The following is a 20671-nucleotide window of genomic DNA, read 5'->3' on the forward strand; positions in this document are numbered from 1 at the left end:
CGAAAGGAGCGTCACTGGGTGATCTGCCAGGTGACAAATGAGTCCCTAAGACCTCATTCTTCAACCTGACCAACGGTGAAGAAAATGCCTGGGCAACATATCTGAATAAATATCATTTCAGATTTAGGCAACTGCAGTGGCAATTAGAGACGTAAATCACTGTGGATTTGGCACTTCATCTTCTCTTCACAGGATGATGCCTCAGCTTTTTTTAACAGCTTAGCTCAAAAATCCTGGACACCTAAATAATGCATAGCTAGTGTGGTAGACAGGAATGGGATAAAAACACTTTGAGGAGTTTGGGAGTCTGCTACTGAGGCAAATAGTATCATATGTCCAGAAAACCACCACCAGAAGTCATCATGTGTGTTCTTAGATTTGTAACTGGTAAGTAATTGTGTTGGAACTAATGGTCTCCCACTGATCTCTCTGTGTAGTAATTATTGGGTGAAGAGGAAGTCACACAGCATTCAAGGTTGTGAGAATATACCTTGTGTAGTGTCCAGCTCCAGTCCCCCTGCATGTCACGGGTTTCTAGAGCTCTGACCATGCTGAGGGTCAGGCGCTGTCTTACAGGACTTACCTCAGCTCCTTCTCCCCTATTTATGATAAGCAATTAGAAGTTTTGCAAGCTTTACAAACTTGTGCAATGCCCAAGCAGCTACAAAACATTTGAGAGGCTGGCAAAATGGAAATGCCTTGAGAATGGCTCATCTGTAGTTGTCACAGAGACCTGTGAGGATTCTTTCTTTTGTCAGAATTTTTTCCAGAAGCCTGATTTAAAGAGCTGTTTAAGAATATGCTTACGTTGAAGCACATTCATAGCCTGGAGAAGCTGTCAGAGTTGTGCATTATCATTAGGCACATGTTTCAGTCCCTATAGGCAGGACCTTACTCTGTGAGGGTCACTTTCTCACTCTGAAGGGTTGGCGCGGGCACCTGGCACTTTTGTAGTACTTCTTCCACTCATTTGCTGACGAGGTGGCAAGAGCTAAAGCAGTTCATTGGTGACAGCTAAATATGTTTGTGTGGCGGGGCCCAGCTCCGAGCCTACCAGTGCTGTCTGCGGTGGCTTTACTCTTTGTTCCTGACAGCAGCGGTGGAGAGGTGGGGCTCATCTCACCCAGCTGCAGACACCTACACTAGAGACACCTACTTCTGAGCTTATCGCCCCAGACTGTTTAGAGCTGGTGGAGAGAAACAAGCACTTGGAGAGGGTGATTCATCTGGCTTGTTTTAATTGTCTACTTTAGGAGGAGATAAATTGTACTATGGAAATGTCTTTTTTCTGTCTACTAACTATGCAAAAAGTGTAAATGACTGTCTCAGATATACAAGTCTGCACAGCAGACGTCTCAAACTGAGAAGATGAATGCCACCCGTGGTTTTTATCAGTATCATATTTTTAACATATACAGTGAGGTACGGTGTGCTCCTATGGTAAGCCTTTAACTGGCTAGCTGTGCATAGGAGTCTTAAGCCTTAAAGCACTTTTGAAGCGGTCTGGACAGGCTATTTAAAGGTGTTACCTCTGGATTTTCTCTTACCCAGTGCAGGCATCTGTAGACAGTAAGAAAGGGCACATCATCTAAGGCATCTACCTTATGTGGGGTGTGTAGTGCCTTCCAGTGCCTGTTTTTCTCCATGGCCTCAGCCAGGACTCTGGAGTGAGTAGCTCAGGTACAGATGTCCCTACCACAGGTATCTGAAGTCAGCTGCGAGGGGTCTCACCCATAATGGAGGAAACAAAAGGATGGCTGTTTTCTGGGGTTGGGGATCCCCGTGAGTAATGGCATTGGCAGTAGCGTTGGAGGTGTTTTCCTTCCTTTGCTTCTGAACGCCATGGCAGAGACTGAACGCCATGGCTGAAAGGGAGGGAGGAGGAGTGGTTCCAGTTGGGATTTATGAAACAGGAGAATGAATGAACAGAAGGGAGAATGAAAAGCCAAAATTATTAAAGAAAGATAGGCATTTTCCTCTATGTCAGCATCTTGATTTCTTCTTTTGGGGGATACAGTAGCATACAGAGCAGTCTGCTGCAAGGAGCAATGGAAGAAATCCATTAAAAGTCTGGACGAGGATGTCCAGAAATAAAATTCTTTAATGTCTGGCCTCATCCGTTCTGAAAAGACATTTTGCCATCTTTAAATTCATGTGTATTCTGTTGCCAGCTGGCCTTTGTGCAGTGTTGGAAAAAGAGTGAGGAGCTTCTCATCCGTGTGTGGGTTTGATGTCACCCCATCTGTGCACCTGCAGTTTGGGTGAGGAAAATGTCCCCATGGGGACACAGAGACTGGGCAGGGAAAGGTACAGCACTGGGTGTTACGCGTGCTAGCTGGCAGGCGAGTCCCCAGCACAGTAAATGAGAGGATGAGGCCGCATGGGTGTATATCGTCTGTAGCGTCCACCACTTCCAAAGACAATCTGGCTTTTGGGGGCAGATTACGTCCCAGGTATCCTTCAGGACAGTGCCACATCCACTGGAAAAGGCTGTGCCCGTTTGACATCTAGCCCTCCAGCAGCACAGGAAATCATGAGGGCACGGTACAGTTTCACTGACAGATACTACAAGTCTCAGCTTGTAACTGTTAATCACCAGGACAGTGAATTTTACCCCAAAATATGGGGCCCATCATCATGAAACCCATCATGCCTGGGATAAGTTCTTACTCCATCCAGCATGTAAATGCATCCAAAGAATGAGCATCCCTAGAAATTTAAGCCTTGAGCTGCAAGATCACTTTAGAAGTGATACATGCAATATTGTCTTTTGCTGAAAGTGAATGTTTCTATTGGTGTATTTAACACAAAATTAAATGTACCTGGACAAGTAATTTTGCCTAGGGAGCAGAGAAAACGTCAGTAAAGTTTAGCTTTATTTGATAGGAAGTAATTGCCATGGAATAGAGTTAAAAGGCAGTGATATTCATGCAAGCTGTCCAAATGAACTGGTGGCTCATGAGTATGTGCGCAGTACAAGGGGGAGCAGAGTGGGCGGCTTCAGCCTTTGGTGGGGAGAAGATCCTCACCACAGTGTCTGTTGTGGAGCGTCCACCAAACACTGCATTATTTTATATTGAAAGTCTGGCGCATCAGATGGTATAGTTGTGATTTTCCCCCTTTTCAGTGATTGCCGAGACTACTGGGCCAGAGGGCCAGACATGTTATCTTGCTGTCTCAGTGATCAATTCTTATTTTAGAAAAAATAACACAGCTTCAGTGTTGTGATTCAGAGCACCTACTCATCTTGGGATATCATATGCCCTAGTGGCTTAAGGCATGTTCCCTAGTGTTAAATATATTCAGCAGGAGGGGTTTAAATCCCAGTTTCCTGCTTCCTGGGGGAATAACTGCAGAGGAGACGGGATCAGCGGGTACACTGCTAGCTGTCTGCTAGCAGGAGGAACATTTTTGCCTATCTCTCCAAGTAGTTTCAGAGATGCAAACTGTGAGTGGAGGAAGGCTCTTCCCTGCATTGACACAGTGGCACAAACCCCTCCTAAGCTCTCGCTTGGCACCCTGACTGCCTGGATTCGTTTTTTCTGTGCCCAGCTCTCCCTGTGGTCCATGGGAAGGATGCCAGAGTTCGTTAGTGAAGTGTTTGATGTTGCAGTGACAACGCCCAGTAGAAAAGCTTGAGAGGAAAGGAAAAATTCAGTAATCATTGCAGGACTTGTGTGGTGGACGGCAAAGAGAGCGCTGGCAGCTGCCTGTTAAAAGAAATGAGTTAAGTTAAAAGAAATGAATGTACCGTTGTTCGGTAAACTGAACCCTGACCAGTCTGTGCAGCGAGTGAGGCAAGAAACATTAGTTACAAGCAATGATGTAAAGAAAATGTATTTAAATTATTTTGAATGAGCTAAGGGTTCACAGGCAGCCTTTTTTTTAATTCTAGCTTCTTCTAACATTTAGCAGGTAGCTTGTAACCTTTCCCTTATATGTTTGATACAAAGCCACGTTAACTTTGGATAATTCATTGGCCTGATGGTGCATCTTCCATTACGTGGGAAGCTGCCCACACAATCTTATATTGAAAACTGAAATGAGTGGAGAGATCAGCAACATCCCCATCTCTCTTAAATCTGCTCAAAAAGACTAGACATTTATACCTTTGCTGCTGTACATTCTTTTTAGATTTCAGGATATCAAACAGACGCCACGGTTTTTCCCATTACAAAATACAGCTTTACTAAGCCAACCAATGGTACTCTTAGCTCAGGTCATGCATTTCTTATCTGTAAAGAAGTAATTAAATAGTTCTCTGCATCGGAATAAAACTTTTTTTAATAATGTATTCGCTCACGTAAATACAAATTTAGGTTAACCTGAAATAAGAAGCTTTAAGAGATTTTCTATTCCAAATACTGATTCTCACCAAGATAAGGAAGGATTTTTTATGTGCAGATCTCTCTTAGTCTGCCTTGAACATATATAAATGTTTGGCAATAATAGAGTCTCTCATTGTCCTGGCTGTACTTATATTTCTCTTTTCACTTTTGAATGCATGCAATGACCTCTGGACACTTTTGAAGTTGTAGGTTCCTGGCTTTCAACATGAATTACTATTACATCCTCCTTCAAGTGAATGGACCAACTAAACTGAAGTCAGCCTTTAACAGAAATCACTGCTCAGTGTCGCTTGCGGGTGACTGACAGCTTTAGCGGATGTTAAATGGGGTGAATTTAAGGAAGGCAGGTGAAAGCCCTTGAGGCAGTGGCCCGCTGCTGAGGTCTGGCAGCGCGTTTTGATCTCAGTGGGAACTGAATCACCTAACCTCACTTTGCTCATTCATTCACAAGCTGGATACAGTATCTGCTGATAGTGGCAGGATAGCAGGGCTATGACAATTCACGTTTAAGGATGTAAGTAAAGGGGCAAGGTATTTTAGGAGAGAAATTATCTTTTCATTAAACCAAGTGCTCTAATATGTGAAAGAGACACATTTTTGGAAACATAAGCCCGAAGGAGGTTTTGATGGCTGTCATGCAGCTGATTTGAAACCAGACATACAGCAGATGCCGTCTTTAAAAATTATCGCCTGGTTTGTATAGTGCCTGTAACTGGGCTGATGGGTGCTCGGGTGCGTGGCTGAGGAGCCGCCGCTGCTTTGGGACCCTGGACACCGGGTCAGCAATAAGGCATGTGTGAAACTGGGCTTTCCAGCAGCATCCCAGGCTCAGTTATACCGGGGCAAAGTTCCAGTCCATGTGCTGCGTCACATTTGGTACAGGACTCAAGCTAAAAAAAGTTAGGGTTGCCTAGTCTGAGATGCTCTTCAGGGCAGCCTGTGGGTTGGTCTAATTTTTGCCATCTGGTTACAGCCTCAGGAGAGCTGTTTTGCTAGGGATCACTGAAATACTTGGCAATCCCGGTTCAGTATTAATCGTGCTACTTACATTGCAGTGATCGTGCTTAACGTCAAGATTAAATGCATTGTCACCTCTCTCCTTTTAAGAAACACCATATTCCATAAGCTGCTCAATTCCACATTTTCCAAGACAATAACAATTCCAAGTGTTGTTGTAATCCCCTTTGCTGCTTTATTAAACTCAATGCTATATTTTTCATTCATTTACACATCCTAACAGCATCAGTTTAAGTGGTGTGTTAAGGCTTTCTATGTACATCAGAGCAACATGTAATTTTCATTTCCATTTTACCCAGTGGCTTCTAAATCTAGAGGTGATAATTATTACTTGCTTTGTAATTATGCCTCAGTTGAACCAGAGGCTTTGCAATGATCTAAAAACGAAGGACATTTTGTGTCAAGATCTGGTGGGGTTTTTTTGCTGGTAAAGCTCCACGTGATTTCAGAAGGGCCTCAGATTTGAAAACTAAAATGCAGCCTGGATTTTCTTAGTAAGCCTAAGTAAGTGTTTTCTTCTCCCCAGGGGATGAGCGCTCCCGGGAGTCTCCAGCCCCAGCCGAAGCACAGATGCAAGCCGGGGCGGAAGGCGGTGGAAGGGTGAACCGCTGTTGCTGGAAATGCTCCGTGACTCAACTCAAGAAGATTTTCTGGGGTGTGGCCGTGGTCCTGGGTGTCTGCTCCTCCTGGTCAGGTTCAACCCAGCTAGCAAAACTGACCTTTAAGAAATTCGATGCACCCTTCACTCTAACGTGGTTTGCAACAAACTGGAACTTTTTATTCTTTCCTTTGTATTATCTTGGACATGTTTTTAAGTCAGCTGAAAAGCAGTCTCCAAAGCAAAGATACAGGTATGGGAGCTTTTGTTTTTTCTCCTGTGGCTCTTGCATGCTGCTCTACCTGTAGCGGACATTTTATTCAGATCAGCCAGTTAAATCAAACTTGCATTTGCTTTCCTCTTCACGTTTGCTAAAGGATGTTCTGAATTCATTCTGTGTGCTGTGCTAGGTGGTATGTTATTGTTCTTAATACAATTTCACTCCAACAGTAAGAAATCCAGGTTTATTTCCGATACTTACAAGTCACGTAATGAAAGTCCGCATTTTCTGCAATTGCTTCTCAAGAGTTTTCTGTTCAAACCTCTGTGAACATTATTTTTTGATTAATATCTTCTTCCTCTACCCACAGCTGACTTTTATGGCAATCTCCGAGTAAGCTAAGTAAGCTTTTCTTTTCCAAACTCGGGACTAGTGCAGTGCCTTGAATAGCCAAGTAAAAAGTATTGCAGTATTTTCCTGGCATTATGCCCCTGACATCAAAGGCCAAGCTCTGATCCCAGTTAAACTCAAGCTGATGTGTTTATTTCCGGGAGGAAGCGCGGTCATAACTAAAGGCAGCACTTTGTCCTCAGCACACCTTGTCTTTACAGCAAGCCAAGCACACAAAGCCTGCAGCGTTCATGGAGAACCCTGGGTGCCCATCCTCCGTGAGGGGCTGAGGGTGCTCTGGCTGCTTGAAGGACTGCCTCTGGCTGAGCGCTCCTTCATCGCATCTCGTTTTGGCCTGAGAGGTGTCTGGGACAGGTGGGATGACTCAGCCATCAAGATGTCCCACGTCAGAGAGCTTCCCCGATACATGGAAGGATGTGAACAACGTTTTCCCCTTCTGTTACACAGTGGGGCTCACAGCCTTTTAATGAAGTAGCTGAGAAGGTAAACAGTAAGAAGTACACATTTCTCAGCTTCCAGCTGTGCAGCAGCAAGGTGGAAACTCACTACGGAAAAATATCTGAGAAACCAGGGTACTCGGGCAATGCGCTACCTCAGATGGCTAAGGTTAACGTTATCAATGCTGAAGTTCTGCTGCTTAGCCATCGTTACAGTTTCTTCATCTTCTAAATCATTCGGGGGCTGCAGATAAAGGAGTTTCACTGCTCACTGCAGGTCCTAGAGCAGCATCCAGAAGTTTTAAAGGCATTTTCATTACATGCCATGTTTCCTGCACTTCAGTCTTCAGTTTGTATTTGTTGTTTACTCCGCAGCAAATATGGTTGCTTCAGAGATGAGAGAAGCGTGGAGGTTGGAGAAAGCAACAGTTTAATCTAAAAACAATAACAAATGCTAGCCCAAAACAACTACCTTTTCGTTTCTTTGTTTTTAAAGTATTTTTCTTTCCAGCTGCTCTCAGATAATGTTTTAAATACTGTTGAATTCTGGGGTGAGCAGTTGTGGTTCGCCAGATCCCTGGGGTTAAAACCAGAGCATTATACTCTTTGTTGCTGCAGTTAATTGATATGGTTGGTAGTTTTATGTCTTCCATTTAATTAAATGATGGCTGAGTTGAACAGCAGGTGCAAGCCCTGCAGCCTGTTTGGGATGCAGGGGGACATCGTTACAAGTAAGCTTGCAGCAGGCTTAGTAAAATATATGCATTTGTGTGTCTGACCAGCAGACTGAATAGGGTTAATTTGCAGTTTTTTATTGGTGCCAGAGTAGACTTGAGCATTTGGAGGTATGGCTTTGGTTCCTAGCTTTGCTGCAGATTTGTTTTGTGGCTTTGAGCAAGTCACTACAGACCTGATTTCCTTGTTCTCTCTGTTCGTTTGGATGAGACAGTCCTTCAGAGGGAGGACTGTCCCTTACCATGTGTTTATGTAGTGTCTGCTTCAGCATGTCCGCTATCTACACTGGGACCTTTCAGTGGTCCTGCACTAAGGATTACTGTAAAAAGAATTACTGTTCATCTGCCTGCTCCATTATGGCTGAGACGTCACATGCACGTACATCTGAAAACCCAATCACTGAGTTCCAGTATCCCCTCTTAATTATTCCCCATTTTTGCATATTTTATATATATATGTATGTATATAGAGGGAGAGAGATACAGAGACTTTGCAGCTCTGTACGAGGCATTACCATCTTCAGGAAAGCTTGCACTCCAGGCACAGTTGGACATGTTAGGGAGGCATTGCATGGGCTTCTGGATAGTTAAAATAAGACAGTTCTGACCTGGAACTAACAAGCAACTCGCTTAATCACTTGCTGCTTCTTTTACCCATCACCTTCATTTATATTTTATATACTATCTAAGCTCTCTGGCAGGAATTTGCAATGAGATAAATGAAAAGGTGGTAGTGGGAGAAGGTGGAAATACGACATCTAAGTCACCTTAGCAGTGAGATAGTAAAAGAAGGGATTCTTAGATCTCGCCTACACAGGTTGCTAAAATCCACAGGCACCTATTTTTTTTGGCAGCAAAGCTCCCCAAGGACACCTGCGCAGCCGCCTCCTCCTCAGCAGGGCTGGGCAGCTCAGCCTCCCCTCACCGTGGCACAGGCAGTGCCTTCACACCGCCCCTTCCTCCGCGGGCGGCTTCGTGGGGCCTGAGCCAGCAGGCGTGCTTTGGGGTACCTCGCTATACAGCTAAAGAGCATGGAAGAACAGCAACCATCAGGAAAAAATATACAAAAGAGGGATCATAAAATGTAGGAACAGTGAATAGATATATAGTCTCTCCTGTACAGATTATATGGTTTATTATGGTTTTAATTCCTGTTGTATTGTACCAGCATGTATATATGGCGTAAATATATGAATTTGTATGTTTTGTAGTCTCACAAAAGAACATACCTGTCGTGGACACAAACCAGTTTAAAGCTGCACAGATTTTTTTTCCCATTTTATAGCACATATAATTGTAATAGATTTGCCATCAAAATTTTATAGTAGCACATTAAATTTAAGAGGAGGTTTATTCAGTTTCTTCATAAGATTTTGAGTATTAGCCCATAATGTAAAGTATGAAGGATTTCTGATTGACCCATATTTCATGGTAAGGAACTTTCTGTTTAAGCTGAATTAGGCTATCAGTTGTGTCCACAGCACGGGGAGAGAGTCACTCTTCAAAGTAAACCAAAACTCATGCATTCACGTCCAAACTGTTCTAGGCTCCCTGTGCAGCTCCATCAAATGCCAGAGTTGCGCCCAAGTGTAGACCGCTCAGGGAGAACTTGTCCCACACTCGCTACCAAGGGTGCCACCCGCCCTTGGCACGGGACTGCGTGTGTGGGAAGTGACGCAGAGAGCTCTGGCAGGCTACTGAAGAGCACTCCAGGGTCAGCGCCGCTCTCTTACTCCTTGTGCAAATGCTCACTAGCTTAAAATAAAATTACAGTAACTAAATTATCATTCATTTCAACCACTGTCCAGTCCAGAAATAACACATGTAATGATTTATGCGCCTAATGGATCATTTAAGACTACTTCATTTTGGCTTCATACTTCTTGCTTCCAAACTGCTTTATAAAATGACACATTTAATCTGATGAGCTACCCTCCGTCATACCTACATTATTAATTTATGAGGTAACATAAATGAAAAGCACTAGAGCTTAAAGCTCCCTGACTACATGAAAGATTAAATTAAAATCTCTGTAAGATATTGCTTAGCTTTGTGTATCTCTAGGCAGGACAAAACACACCTTTTATAAAGGTTGACTCCATGTGTGCCAACTGGGGGAATAACAGAGGATTGTGTTCACATTTTAGCAGAGGAATACCTCAGAAAGCTTGCTTATCTTGATGGTACGGTCTTATCAAACGATTTTTTGAGAAGGAAAGGGCAGGACTTTCCAGAATGGTTTGCGTGATTATTTATTTATTTGTTTATCATTTAGATCTTGATTTTTATTTCATAAAGGGTTAGGCCTAAAGAAAACACCAGAAGCTAAAACTAAATCTCTTCCATAACCTTGGCTAGACCTGATGTGTTGGGTGAATGAAAGAATCGTCGCACGTACCTGCACTGACCTACAACCACATTTGAACATGTTTTAACATGTTCTTTTTCACTGAAACAGAGTTTTGTCTCTATACTGCCCCCCTCTATACTGCCACTAATCTTTCAGAATTTGAAGATTTTTCTTTGAAAAGAAAGAAAAAAGTTGCAGGTAACACCAAAGTATAGTTATTTCTTTGAAACTGAACCAAAATACTGGGGGCAGCAATGATAGAGGACTAATGTAGTAGATCTCACTTACTCTAATTTACCAACATACTAACTTCACAAGAGTCACTTTTGCTTTATATGCATATGGGCTCAAATTGAGACTTAGCTCTTCAGTGGCCAGAAATTATCAGTGCCATAGCTTCGCATGACGTCGAGGAGAATGTGGGCCAGTTTCTAAATGTGTCATCTGGCAACTAAGCCCCACACAGCCGCTCGCTCACTCCCCTCACAGTGGGACGGGGGGGAGAATCGGAAGGGTGAAAGTGAGAAAACTCGTGGGCTGAGATAAAGACAGTTTAATAGGTAGAGCAAAAGTCGCACACGCAAGTAAAGCAAACCAAGGAATCCATTCACTCCTTCCCATCGGCAGGCAGGTGTTCAGCCACCTCCAGGAAAGCAGGGCCCCATGACGCCTAACGGTTACTTGGGAAGACAAACGCCATCACTCTGAACGTGACCCCCTTCCTTCTTCTTCCCCCAGCTTTATATGCTAAGCGTGACATTATACGGTATGGAATATCCCTTTGGTCAGTTGGGGTCAGCTGTCCCGGCTGTGTCCCCTCCCAACTTCTTGTGCACCCCCAGCCTACTCGCTGGTGGGGTGGGGTGAGGAGCAGAAAAGGCCTTGGCTCTGTGTAAGCACTGCTCAGCAGTAACGAAAACATCCCTGTGTTATCAACTCTGTTTCCAGCACAAATCCGAAACATAGCCCCATAGTAGCTACTATGGAGAAAATTAACTCTATCCCAGCCAAAACCAGCACGCACATGTATTTCTGCTAGCATGGAGGAGACGAGGCACTAGCCCGGCATCCCCAGTAATTCCAGGAGTTGGGTCCATTAGTTTGATCCTGACTCATACGAAAGTGCAACTCGCTGCACCACGGGCACTGCCCTCCTCTTCTGCAGCAGGCAGAGAACCCAGACGTGCAGTGCTGGTAACCACCCGCCTGGCCACGATGAAACTCTAAAGGGGAAGAAGGTCAGAGCCTGACTTGGCATGACTGGCTGCTTTTTTACTATTGATTTTCAGCATTTTGTATTCATGATTCTCTCTTACCCAGCAGCACTAAAATGTTGCATTGTGGTTGACTTTTGGCATCCTACTGATTTATATTGCTACTTAGGTGGGAACTTCACCACCAGAGCAGACAGCATTAACAGAGTCATAAATAAGGTACGAAGGCATCAAGACATGATGAATGCAAGTGTTTTTAGCAAATGTCACCCAATGAAGCATGTTTTCTTTCAAAAAACTTCAGTTTATAAACTCTATTTGTCTAATTCAGTACATTAGCCTTAAAATAATACCTATTTACTTTGTGTTCCTCAAAATAAAATCACTTTACAATTCAAGTTCCCATTAGCTTGTTGGGGGAAAAAAAACAACAACCAAAGAACAAAAGGAACCCTTGAAATTAAAAGATACAGCATCTGATTCTTACCCGAGTTAGATGATGGATACAAGCCAGGAGTAATTCCAAATTAAATCAGTTTGATCTCTACAGCAGTCTGTCAGGACTTACCTTTGTGCTTGGTATCGAAGCAATTAATTAAAAGAAGATGTGGATATTGTGCAAGAGGTTTATCATACTCGTGGTCATCGATATCTCTCCTGCAGATGTCTGAACTGTTGTTGGTGATGTGTTATTGATGAGCCGTGGTATCGCGTCTCAGACTGTTTTCACTGAATCGGCACTTTTCTTCCAGGGGTTCTAGCTGAATACAAGGCCAAATTGTATTATTAGCAAGTAGCAGTAGTGGTGAAGCCTTCTGTTGGAACAACGTGGTGTTTGTGGTAGGGGCAGTGCTGGTGGGCGTCTGTCCGATGTCCAACCTGCTGGGCATACAGCATCAAGCTAGGGCATGGAGCGTTCATTTGGGCTTAGCTCAGCTGAAGCCCAAGCCACAGAGCTCAGGGTGATGCGGTTGTTAACTTCTGTTTCTCAAAGGTAAATAATTACTCCTGATGAAACCTGTGGTAGCTGCTGTCTCTTTCTTTTTGAAAAGGAAAGTGTGTCCCCATGGGACGTGGGCTAGGACTCCCATGGGAGTTCTGGAGGTGGCTCCTCGCTGCTGCCTTGACATAATACAGCTATGCTGTGTTATTGCCAAATTATCACGTAAGTTGTCATTTCAGCTGCTTCCTTGGGGAGACGTTTTCTTAGGTGATTAAAGATTAATGTCATGGTTTTCTGCTCTTCACGGCTCCTGAAACAAAATTTTCTCAGCCAGCTGATAAAAATATGTACTACAGACTGCCTGTTCTTGAGAAAATAAGTAGTCCTCCAGCTCCAGAGTATTTCTAGAGTAGCCTTCTGTTCACGGAAGTCTTTTCTACACACTGAAGACAGTACCAGGGCTTAGATTAGCAAGGAAATTTGCCACAGCTGGCTCCTCAGTGCCACATTGCATATTGCAGCACTGCCAGCTTGGAGCTGAATGCCCGGTTTCCTCCTAAAATGCACAGGGAGAGCAAACACCTATAGAGGAGACACAAACGTGAGGCATGTAAGGTAAGCAGCAGGAAAGGCTGAGGAGAAAGAGAAAGTCTGTTTGCCCAACTTTAGCTGTTAGTGGGAGCCCTCCACCATCCCAGAGTTAAGTGCCGAACTGGAGTTGAGGTGGCACTCCCTCTTGATGTTTTCCGTTGGAAAGCTTAAAAAACTGCTCCTGGACCCATGTTGAAGGTGGTGGGTTTTTTGTTCCTCAGATGCATGGTATGGGAGCTTGGTACCTACATGGGGCTGATGATGTGAGTGGCTGGCCGAATGCCCTAAAATTAATGCCTGAGCCCTAACTTCTCTGGAGGTAGCTCTCACCATACAAAGTCTGTATATGGGTCTTGGGCACATAAGGTGGCATTTTTATGCTTACCTCCCTTTCTAAACCTACCCCAGCTTTTACATCTCCTGAAAACACCTTTAAGAGAATTTCTTTAAACTTCCGTTTGACTAGTTTGCTAATTCCTTCTATTCAGGTAGCTAACACTGCCTTTGAGAGCTCGTGTCTTAGCTTCTGTGAGAAAATGGTCATGGTTCCTTCTTTGGGAAACCAGTCCCTTCTAATTTAGCATCCCAGTTTATACTTGGAGATTGCGTTTGTAATTCGGACCATGATGTTCTGAAAAGAGCTTAACATTCATGCCCAGTGAAAAGCTTTCTGTTAATCTGAAGATCCTTCATCTGTTGAGGATCACCTCTTCTGGGCTTCCGGGCTTTTGGGAATGCTAATTGAGAATAAAAATTGGGTACTACCTGATCAGGAGAAACACGTGTTCTTTAATTTTGAGCCTGGTTTGCAAAATCATTCCAAGGATGATTGAATTAAGTGGTGTCCTGTAATTTTGTCTTGTTGTTCCATTACTTTTGTCTTCTCTGCTGTGGCTTGAACAGATGCTCTAAAATAATTACATTATATGCCTCCTATGAGGTAACGGTGCTTGAGGCAAGGACTAGAAAGAGAATTGTTCTTGTTACCTGCAGACAGGGCATGTGCTATGAAACAATATGTTTATGTAATGGCTTTTGCTTGGAAAAAAATGTCATGTCTTGCATCACTGAACGATCTCTGGTCAGTAGTTAAACTGCACTTCATTAACGGGCTCTTCCTCTGGTTAGTAGCTGCCAAGCTTCCACACTGCGAGGGCTTTTCCCAGGACACCTCAACAGCAAATCCACTTATACTGATCCTACCCATGCTGATCCCTCTGCACGGGCTGAGACTGTGGAACCAAAGCCAGTCAGATTGAAGAGACCTCAAGGGTCAACTCCTCCCTTCCCTGCCTCCAGGCATGACCTGCACAAACAAAAAAGTAACTGCATTTTATGGCTGGCAGAGGAAAAAAGGGACTGGGAAAAGAGTGTGTGGTCATGTTTACTGTGTGGGAAAGAAGCAGAAAGCTGAGGTGAGCATGGATATGCTGTTTTTCCAGTCATCGTAACATGAAAAAAGACAGAGTTCCCAGCTGGTCCTTTTGCAGGAGGTGTTTCACCTCGGTCATCATATGAAGTATCTCGACACCCAGTGCACAAACTTATTAAACAGGGACTATCCTAGATAGGTTCTCCCATGTTGTTTACAACAGCAACATGAACAACAAAACTCAGGAGGGAGTGATAAGGAATTCTGCATTTTTTTTCAGCCCAGATCTGTGTCAAAATATCTTGAAGGCAGCTACCTTTAAAGCTGCTTTAAAAAAGGAAAGTGCCTGTATGGTAACAGGCTTCATAGCTATAATTAACAGCTCTCAATAAAGTCGGATGATACAATGAGAAGTGTTGGAGGCTGGCAGTACTACAGAAGTGGAAAAAACCTTTTTGTCCAGCTGCCTAGTGGTTATGGACCGTGTCCAGATTTCCCAGGATTGTTTGTGTTTGTAAGAAAAGGCAGCCTTATAAAAATGCAGAGGTACCTAGCTGAAGATCCTGTTCAGTCCGGGTCTGCGGGAGCTGGCCACCCTTGCTTGTTAATCAAAGCTATAGCTGGTAAAAAGGGAGAAATAGCCAAAGGTGAAGGTTGGCAGCAGCATACGTTCATGAACAGGGCTTCAGAAATTGAAAAACCCTGTTGAGCAGTTAAATAATGTCTGCGAACATCCATAGATTTTTTTGGAGGGAAACAATGGTAAGACATGAGCTGATGGCTAGACAGGTTCATATATGTACTGGCACACCCATGTACAACCATTTCTGTGTTTCCAGTGCTAAAACGCCTTTCTAAATGGTAGTTTCCCTCCAGAGAATCTGATCCAAAATGGAGCAGACAAACAAAATCTGGTTTTGTTACCTCATTCGCCTGCTTTGGCTTGGCAGTTAGTGAAGGCCGCTTCTCTTCAGCCTAGCTGTGAAAAAGAAACAACCCTCCTGTTGGTCTGTTTGTCAGTCCTTGGGGTCAGGGCTAAAACTCAGCCAGTTTAAAGGAAAGAGCCTCATTTACTTTATGGCCTTTATGGTCATTGCCACATCATTTGGGTCTCTTGTCCTCAGCAAGCCTACACTAACCAAGTCCACTGTGGCCACCTCATCTGTTCCCTGTTCCCCATATCTCCAACGAGCGCTTCCCCACGTGGAGCTGGTTTCGTTTGCTCATGGTTTGTTAATTTATAAATTGCATTCCTTCTCTTTGGAGCTGGGGGATTGTTTACTTGTTTGCTGAAGCTGCTTATTTCGCGAACACGTAGAGACTGCTGCAACGTTTCCTTCGTATCTTTGAAAACCTTCCACTGCCTTGGTAAAACGTTCAGAATCCCCCAGGGGGAATGGGCCTCTGGAAGCCTTATGCGAAGGATGGCATCCCCATCTGTTTCAGCAGACTCAAATGTTAAACCCTGGGGATCTCAAGTCATTGAGAACGTCCCTTCAGCAACAAAGCGGTATTAACCTTCGTATAGTACATTGCTAGCATGAGGCGCCCTTGGGTGGTGTGAGTCCAGGTCCATTTGCTACAGGAGGATTCTGTTCCTCTGTGTCATCTGGTATTTGCCCTTGCATTGCATCTAAAAAATGTTTTGCTTCACCAAAATACTGGGTTTTTTTAACTTAATTCTCTTCACTGTGTCTATTGTAGAGGCCAGCCAGGCCAACTGAAAATTGTATCCTGCTTTTTCTGCACTGAATCTGCAGCTTTCTTTACTAGTCTGGCTTATTATGCTTTCAGCTGGAGTACATACAGATTTCCAAGTACAGAAAGATGATTTTTCAGCAATGAAAAGCTCTCCCATTAAATAGCACACTAGAAAATAGCAAGAATTGCACCTCTAATTTCAGTACCTCTTAATACTACCTAGGATAAAAACGAAGCTACAGCTCTGTAATGCTGTCTGATATTTTCACCATTTAACAAATGGTGCTGTTGTTAGACCATCTCACCATGATATCCTGAACATCAGGTCGTAGAAACACGGAGTCATTCTGGCTGCTGGGGACTTGGGGAGGGAGATCTCTAGTCCAACCTGCTCAATGCAGAGCCACATCATATCTACTTTTTTATTTTGTAATGGTTAGTGATCTGCAGACACTGAATGAGACATAACTATTATTATTTAAATTTATGTGTACTTTATTGCATCTTTAAATGTGCTGTCTCTAGATACCCCAAAATTACACGTACCAGAATACGTTGGCATGAATGGTACCCGTTCTGCTGCTGTTTGCTCCTTTTTGCCAGAGCCACCTAAAATATTTTTCTGTCCTCAGGCAAGAACATGTTGATTCAAACCCTGAGGATTTGATTTATTTTTTATTAACCTTGAAATTTAAAAAAAAAATTGTATTAACCCACTATAAAGTGTTTCTGCTTAACTTATTTTTAATAATCAAACAAATTTTCACCTAGCATTTTCAGTATTTTATGAAGTTCTCTATATTAAATGTGATGGGTCCAGTCAGCACTTGACCCTAGCTGGCAGAGCTCCACTGAGTCCCATGACAACGTGCTGATTTCTATCAGAGAAGGGTCTGGCTCGGTGAATATTAAAAATATAAAGTTAATAACTATCTAGATGTGTTTCATCTTTCTTTCTTTCAGAGGAGAACTCAGGCTTTGACCAGGCTGAAATTTACCCTACTTCCCCACGTTATTTTTTAAAAAGTATCTTTTGATTCTTGAGAACTGAAGTAGAAGAACTTCATCTTGAAAAATAGTATCCCAGAAGAGGATACAGTGACATACAGCCAAATGATCAGCTGCCTTCCATTAACGCACCTGCAGACCTGCACTTGCTCTTGAAATTTTTAGCAATTAAGGCCAACCCTCTGAAAGTCTTATAGCATTTAACAAAGAGCTTTATCTATTTCACAGATTTTTCAAACAACTTAAACAACCGTGCTCTTCTGTAGTTCCAGGTAATTCCTCTAATACCGTTACTTTCTCTCTTACCAAGTTCCACGTGGCTTTTTTAGTAGAGTTGTACTCTTCATCATGTAAAAGGGATAACTGTAGGGGGATATGATAAAGGTCGGCTAAATCAGGTATCGATTGGAGAAGGTGAGGAAAGAGTTAGGTGGCATCAAACAGAGTTAGTGAGGTTTTCGAAACAAGGGAAGAGCTTTCTAACAGTGTGCAACTGAGCTGTCAGGAGTCTGAGAAACAAGAGGAGCCCGAAAGAGTGGTTAGTGCATGCTTGGGAATCGAGATGATGGGGCAAATGTGGCCTGTTGTGGGAGCAGATTGCATGAGCTCTACTAAAACGTAATACTCACATGAACGATATCGTTCTTTTAGGTCTCCTACGAGCTAAGCTGAATCAGTACATCCTACATGATTTTAATGGACAGCGTGCTTAGCGTAGTATTGCTAATCTGTTGAGTCCTGTGGCCTGCTGCAGGTTTTTAGCGTGGAATATTCCAGAGCTCAGCAGCCGCAGAGCCATCCAAGTTACAGGGGTCCAGACAAGTCACTCGGGGGTATCTAGGGAAGATTTAATCATACCAGCAGCAGCTATTTCATGTGTTAACAGATTTGTTTCTTAACATGAGTGAATGTACAAATAAAATTTACCAAACTGCTGGAAGATATTTTCTTGGGATCTTTTCAAAAGTGAGCATCGAATTGGCTTTATTTTTAGGTAAACAGGAATCATAATGAGGACATTCTTCTTGAAAATCTTACCAGTTATATGTATAGTTAACTGTGGACCTTACTTTTGGCTGGCAAGTTGCAAAATGTTGTCTGCTGCTTTATATTTCTTGAACTTTGTTTTGTTTTAAGGATTCAAAAAAAAAATAGCAGCTGGCTTCCCGGATATGTTTGCTGCAAGAAGCCAGAGACGAGTAGTTTCGAGAAACTGGAGACAAATGTGTTTCCTTCATAGCAATTGTGCTAAAAACAAACTGTTCTCTTTGTCAATGTGGCTTCAGACACTTTCCACTATTATGCTGCTGGTATCTGGAGTCTCATTACCCAAAAAGCCTTTGTCTAGCGCAGAAGAGTAAATAACCACGGATTTTAGGCACACATAGAAACATCTCATTAGGGAAATTTGAAAGAGCGGTGACAAATAATGTCCTGGAATCAATCTAATGTCATGATCCGAATATGCAATGGCAAATCATCCTTCCTCAAGTAACTCGGCTACTGAAGGCTACAGATGGGTTTGCCTTCAGCGGGTGTTTGGCATTTGCATGCCTTTGGGCTAACAACCGTGACCACGCGGCTCCTCTGCATGAAGCATGCTGATGGCACCTAGACGTTTTGCAGCTGACAGGAAAAAGATGCAATAGTTCATTAGTTTTGTCATTCTGTTTAATTCAGATGTTTTCAAAAGGAATGGCACTGAAAGCTTTGTAGTACTGAAGGTGCATAATAATTGCATCAAAATTGCCCATCTGCAGCTAAAGTGAGATAATTGCCTAGGCGTATTTGCGTTTGCAGAAGAGATTTTGAATAATAAATGTTTATAAAGCCCTTCTGTCATCATCTTATCCAGCCCTCACCCCATGAGCCAAACTCTCAATTCATTTACACTCTTTTCAAACCAAAAATATCTCATGTCGGCGCAGCTCTGGGGTCGGTGAAGATGAGAATCAGGACTAGCGTAAGTCACCTGAAATTGGCTCCCAGCTCCCCAGCAACATTTATGAACCAAATTGAAAGAGAGTAAGCAGCAAACCCTGCTGATTCCTTGCTAGTGTTATTTTCTGTATCTTTAATAATTAATTTAACTAAATTACTGGAGTTTAGGGGTGCCGGTACTGATTTTCAGTGATACTGAATGGCGCTCCTTCCTGAGGGGCAGGGCTTGTCATGGTGTCAGGTCCACAAAAGGGCCGAGACACATGCCCCATCCTGCAAACGGGCATAAACATCTACGTGTGGTTTCCAGCAGATGCTTCCCCTCCTCAGGAGCCTCTCTTCTCTCTCAGAGCTAAAGCCTGAGCAGATCCATCCTTACAAACACAGACACGCCGAGGATATTGCAGGACTGGCAGCAGTAGGTGAGATGCAAGCCCATCTTAATTAGGTTTTTCATGGCTGATCTAACCTGCTCCTGCAGATAAGCTCATTAGCACGGACTCAGCTCACCCAAGGCTTTAAACACAGTCGCTCCATGCTTGACAAAATGCAGACAGCTGAAAGATGTGTCCTGGTTTAAGTGCATGCTTTCCCTGTCAATCCCTCCTCCACAGGGATGCGGTTTGTAACCACTTCCATGTTCTGGTACGCTCCCTTTTCCTGGCAATTAAAGACGCAAACAGCACTGACCAGACAAGATTGTTGATGCACCTTTGTTATCTTATACTTCTCCAAGAAGGAATTAATTGATTTTTCCATTAGACTTGATACAAATCATGCTGATGTCCCCGTCATCCTCAGTATGCCTGACTGATTCCTAATAGCTGCCTTAGAGTCTTCGCAGCACATCTCGTGCCTCTCCCATGCTCTCGTGCAGTGACTAGAGCTGCTCGTTCTAGCCCAGCACTACTAAATGCACAAGCACAGATGATTTACAATGGGATGGCAAACGTTTCCAGCTAGATGACAGGATCACCTGCTTTCTGCCACTGTGTGCCACTGGTCTTTCTTCATGAACAGAGGAGCTGCCGTTCCTGCTGTGGGATCCCTTCAGCAAAAGAGCCACCTGCCTCCCCCACGGTCAGCTCGCCCTGCAGTTCTTCAGCTCGTAAATCCTTGGCGCTGTAGTGAGATTTCAGCAGGCTGTACCTCTTGGGTAGCCCCGGCATGGGCACGGCAAAGCTGAGTTGCTCTCCAGCACTGGAAAAGTAGCCAGCAACCCTAGGAGATAACTAAGCCGGTGTCCCCAGCCACGCAGGGCCCTGCACACCTCAGAGATGCTTTGCACACCTGCATCGATGAGGTTCTTCAGATCTCTTCACTGCGCTAACAGTGCTCTGCCGGAGGAGCGGCACTCTTGCTGCTAGGGATCCAGAAGAAAGTAGGATAGCAAAACAGGCATCGCCTTTGCCAGGTTTCTGAACAAATAGTTTCACCTCAGAGGGTGAAACCACATTGCTGCTCTTGTCACTCTTCCTGGGAAACAATCTGAAAAGAAATTCAGACGCGACACTAAAATTAGTAACAATATGAACTACTGTTCAGTACATTTTTCTCTCTCTCAAGGGCTTAAGCTTATTGAGTAACCTCTCTCTCTCGCAGTTTCGTCACAGAGTTTTGAGAAAGGGCTGAGCCCAACCACTGAAGCTCTTTATTCTAGTTGTGTAGGTGCAGTATTGACAGAGCCAAATTTAACACAGTTTACCCAGTGCACAGTTACAGTAAAACGAGCCAGATTTTGCATTGAGTTACAGTAAAATGAGCCAGATTTTGCCAGATTTTTAC

The 20671-nt window shown here is 43.6% G+C and overlaps 1 protein-coding gene across 1 annotated transcript in view; it reads left to right on the plus strand.

The window, feature by feature from the left end:
• SLC35F3 (solute carrier family 35 member F3) overlaps positions 1-20671 on the plus strand; it is a 71502-nt gene that overhangs the window by 13113 nt on the left and 37718 nt on the right. Inside the window, exon 2 of the mRNA XM_075146460.1 lies at positions 5893-6217. Coding sequence (XP_075002561.1) covers positions 5893-6217 — 325 coding nt within the window. The remainder of the gene's footprint in view (positions 1-5892; positions 6218-20671) is intronic.

This window comes from Calonectris borealis, chromosome 3 (assembly GCF_964195595.1).
Source record: "Calonectris borealis chromosome 3, bCalBor7.hap1.2, whole genome shotgun sequence".
Classification (NCBI taxonomy): domain Eukaryota; kingdom Metazoa; phylum Chordata; class Aves; order Procellariiformes; family Procellariidae; genus Calonectris; species Calonectris borealis.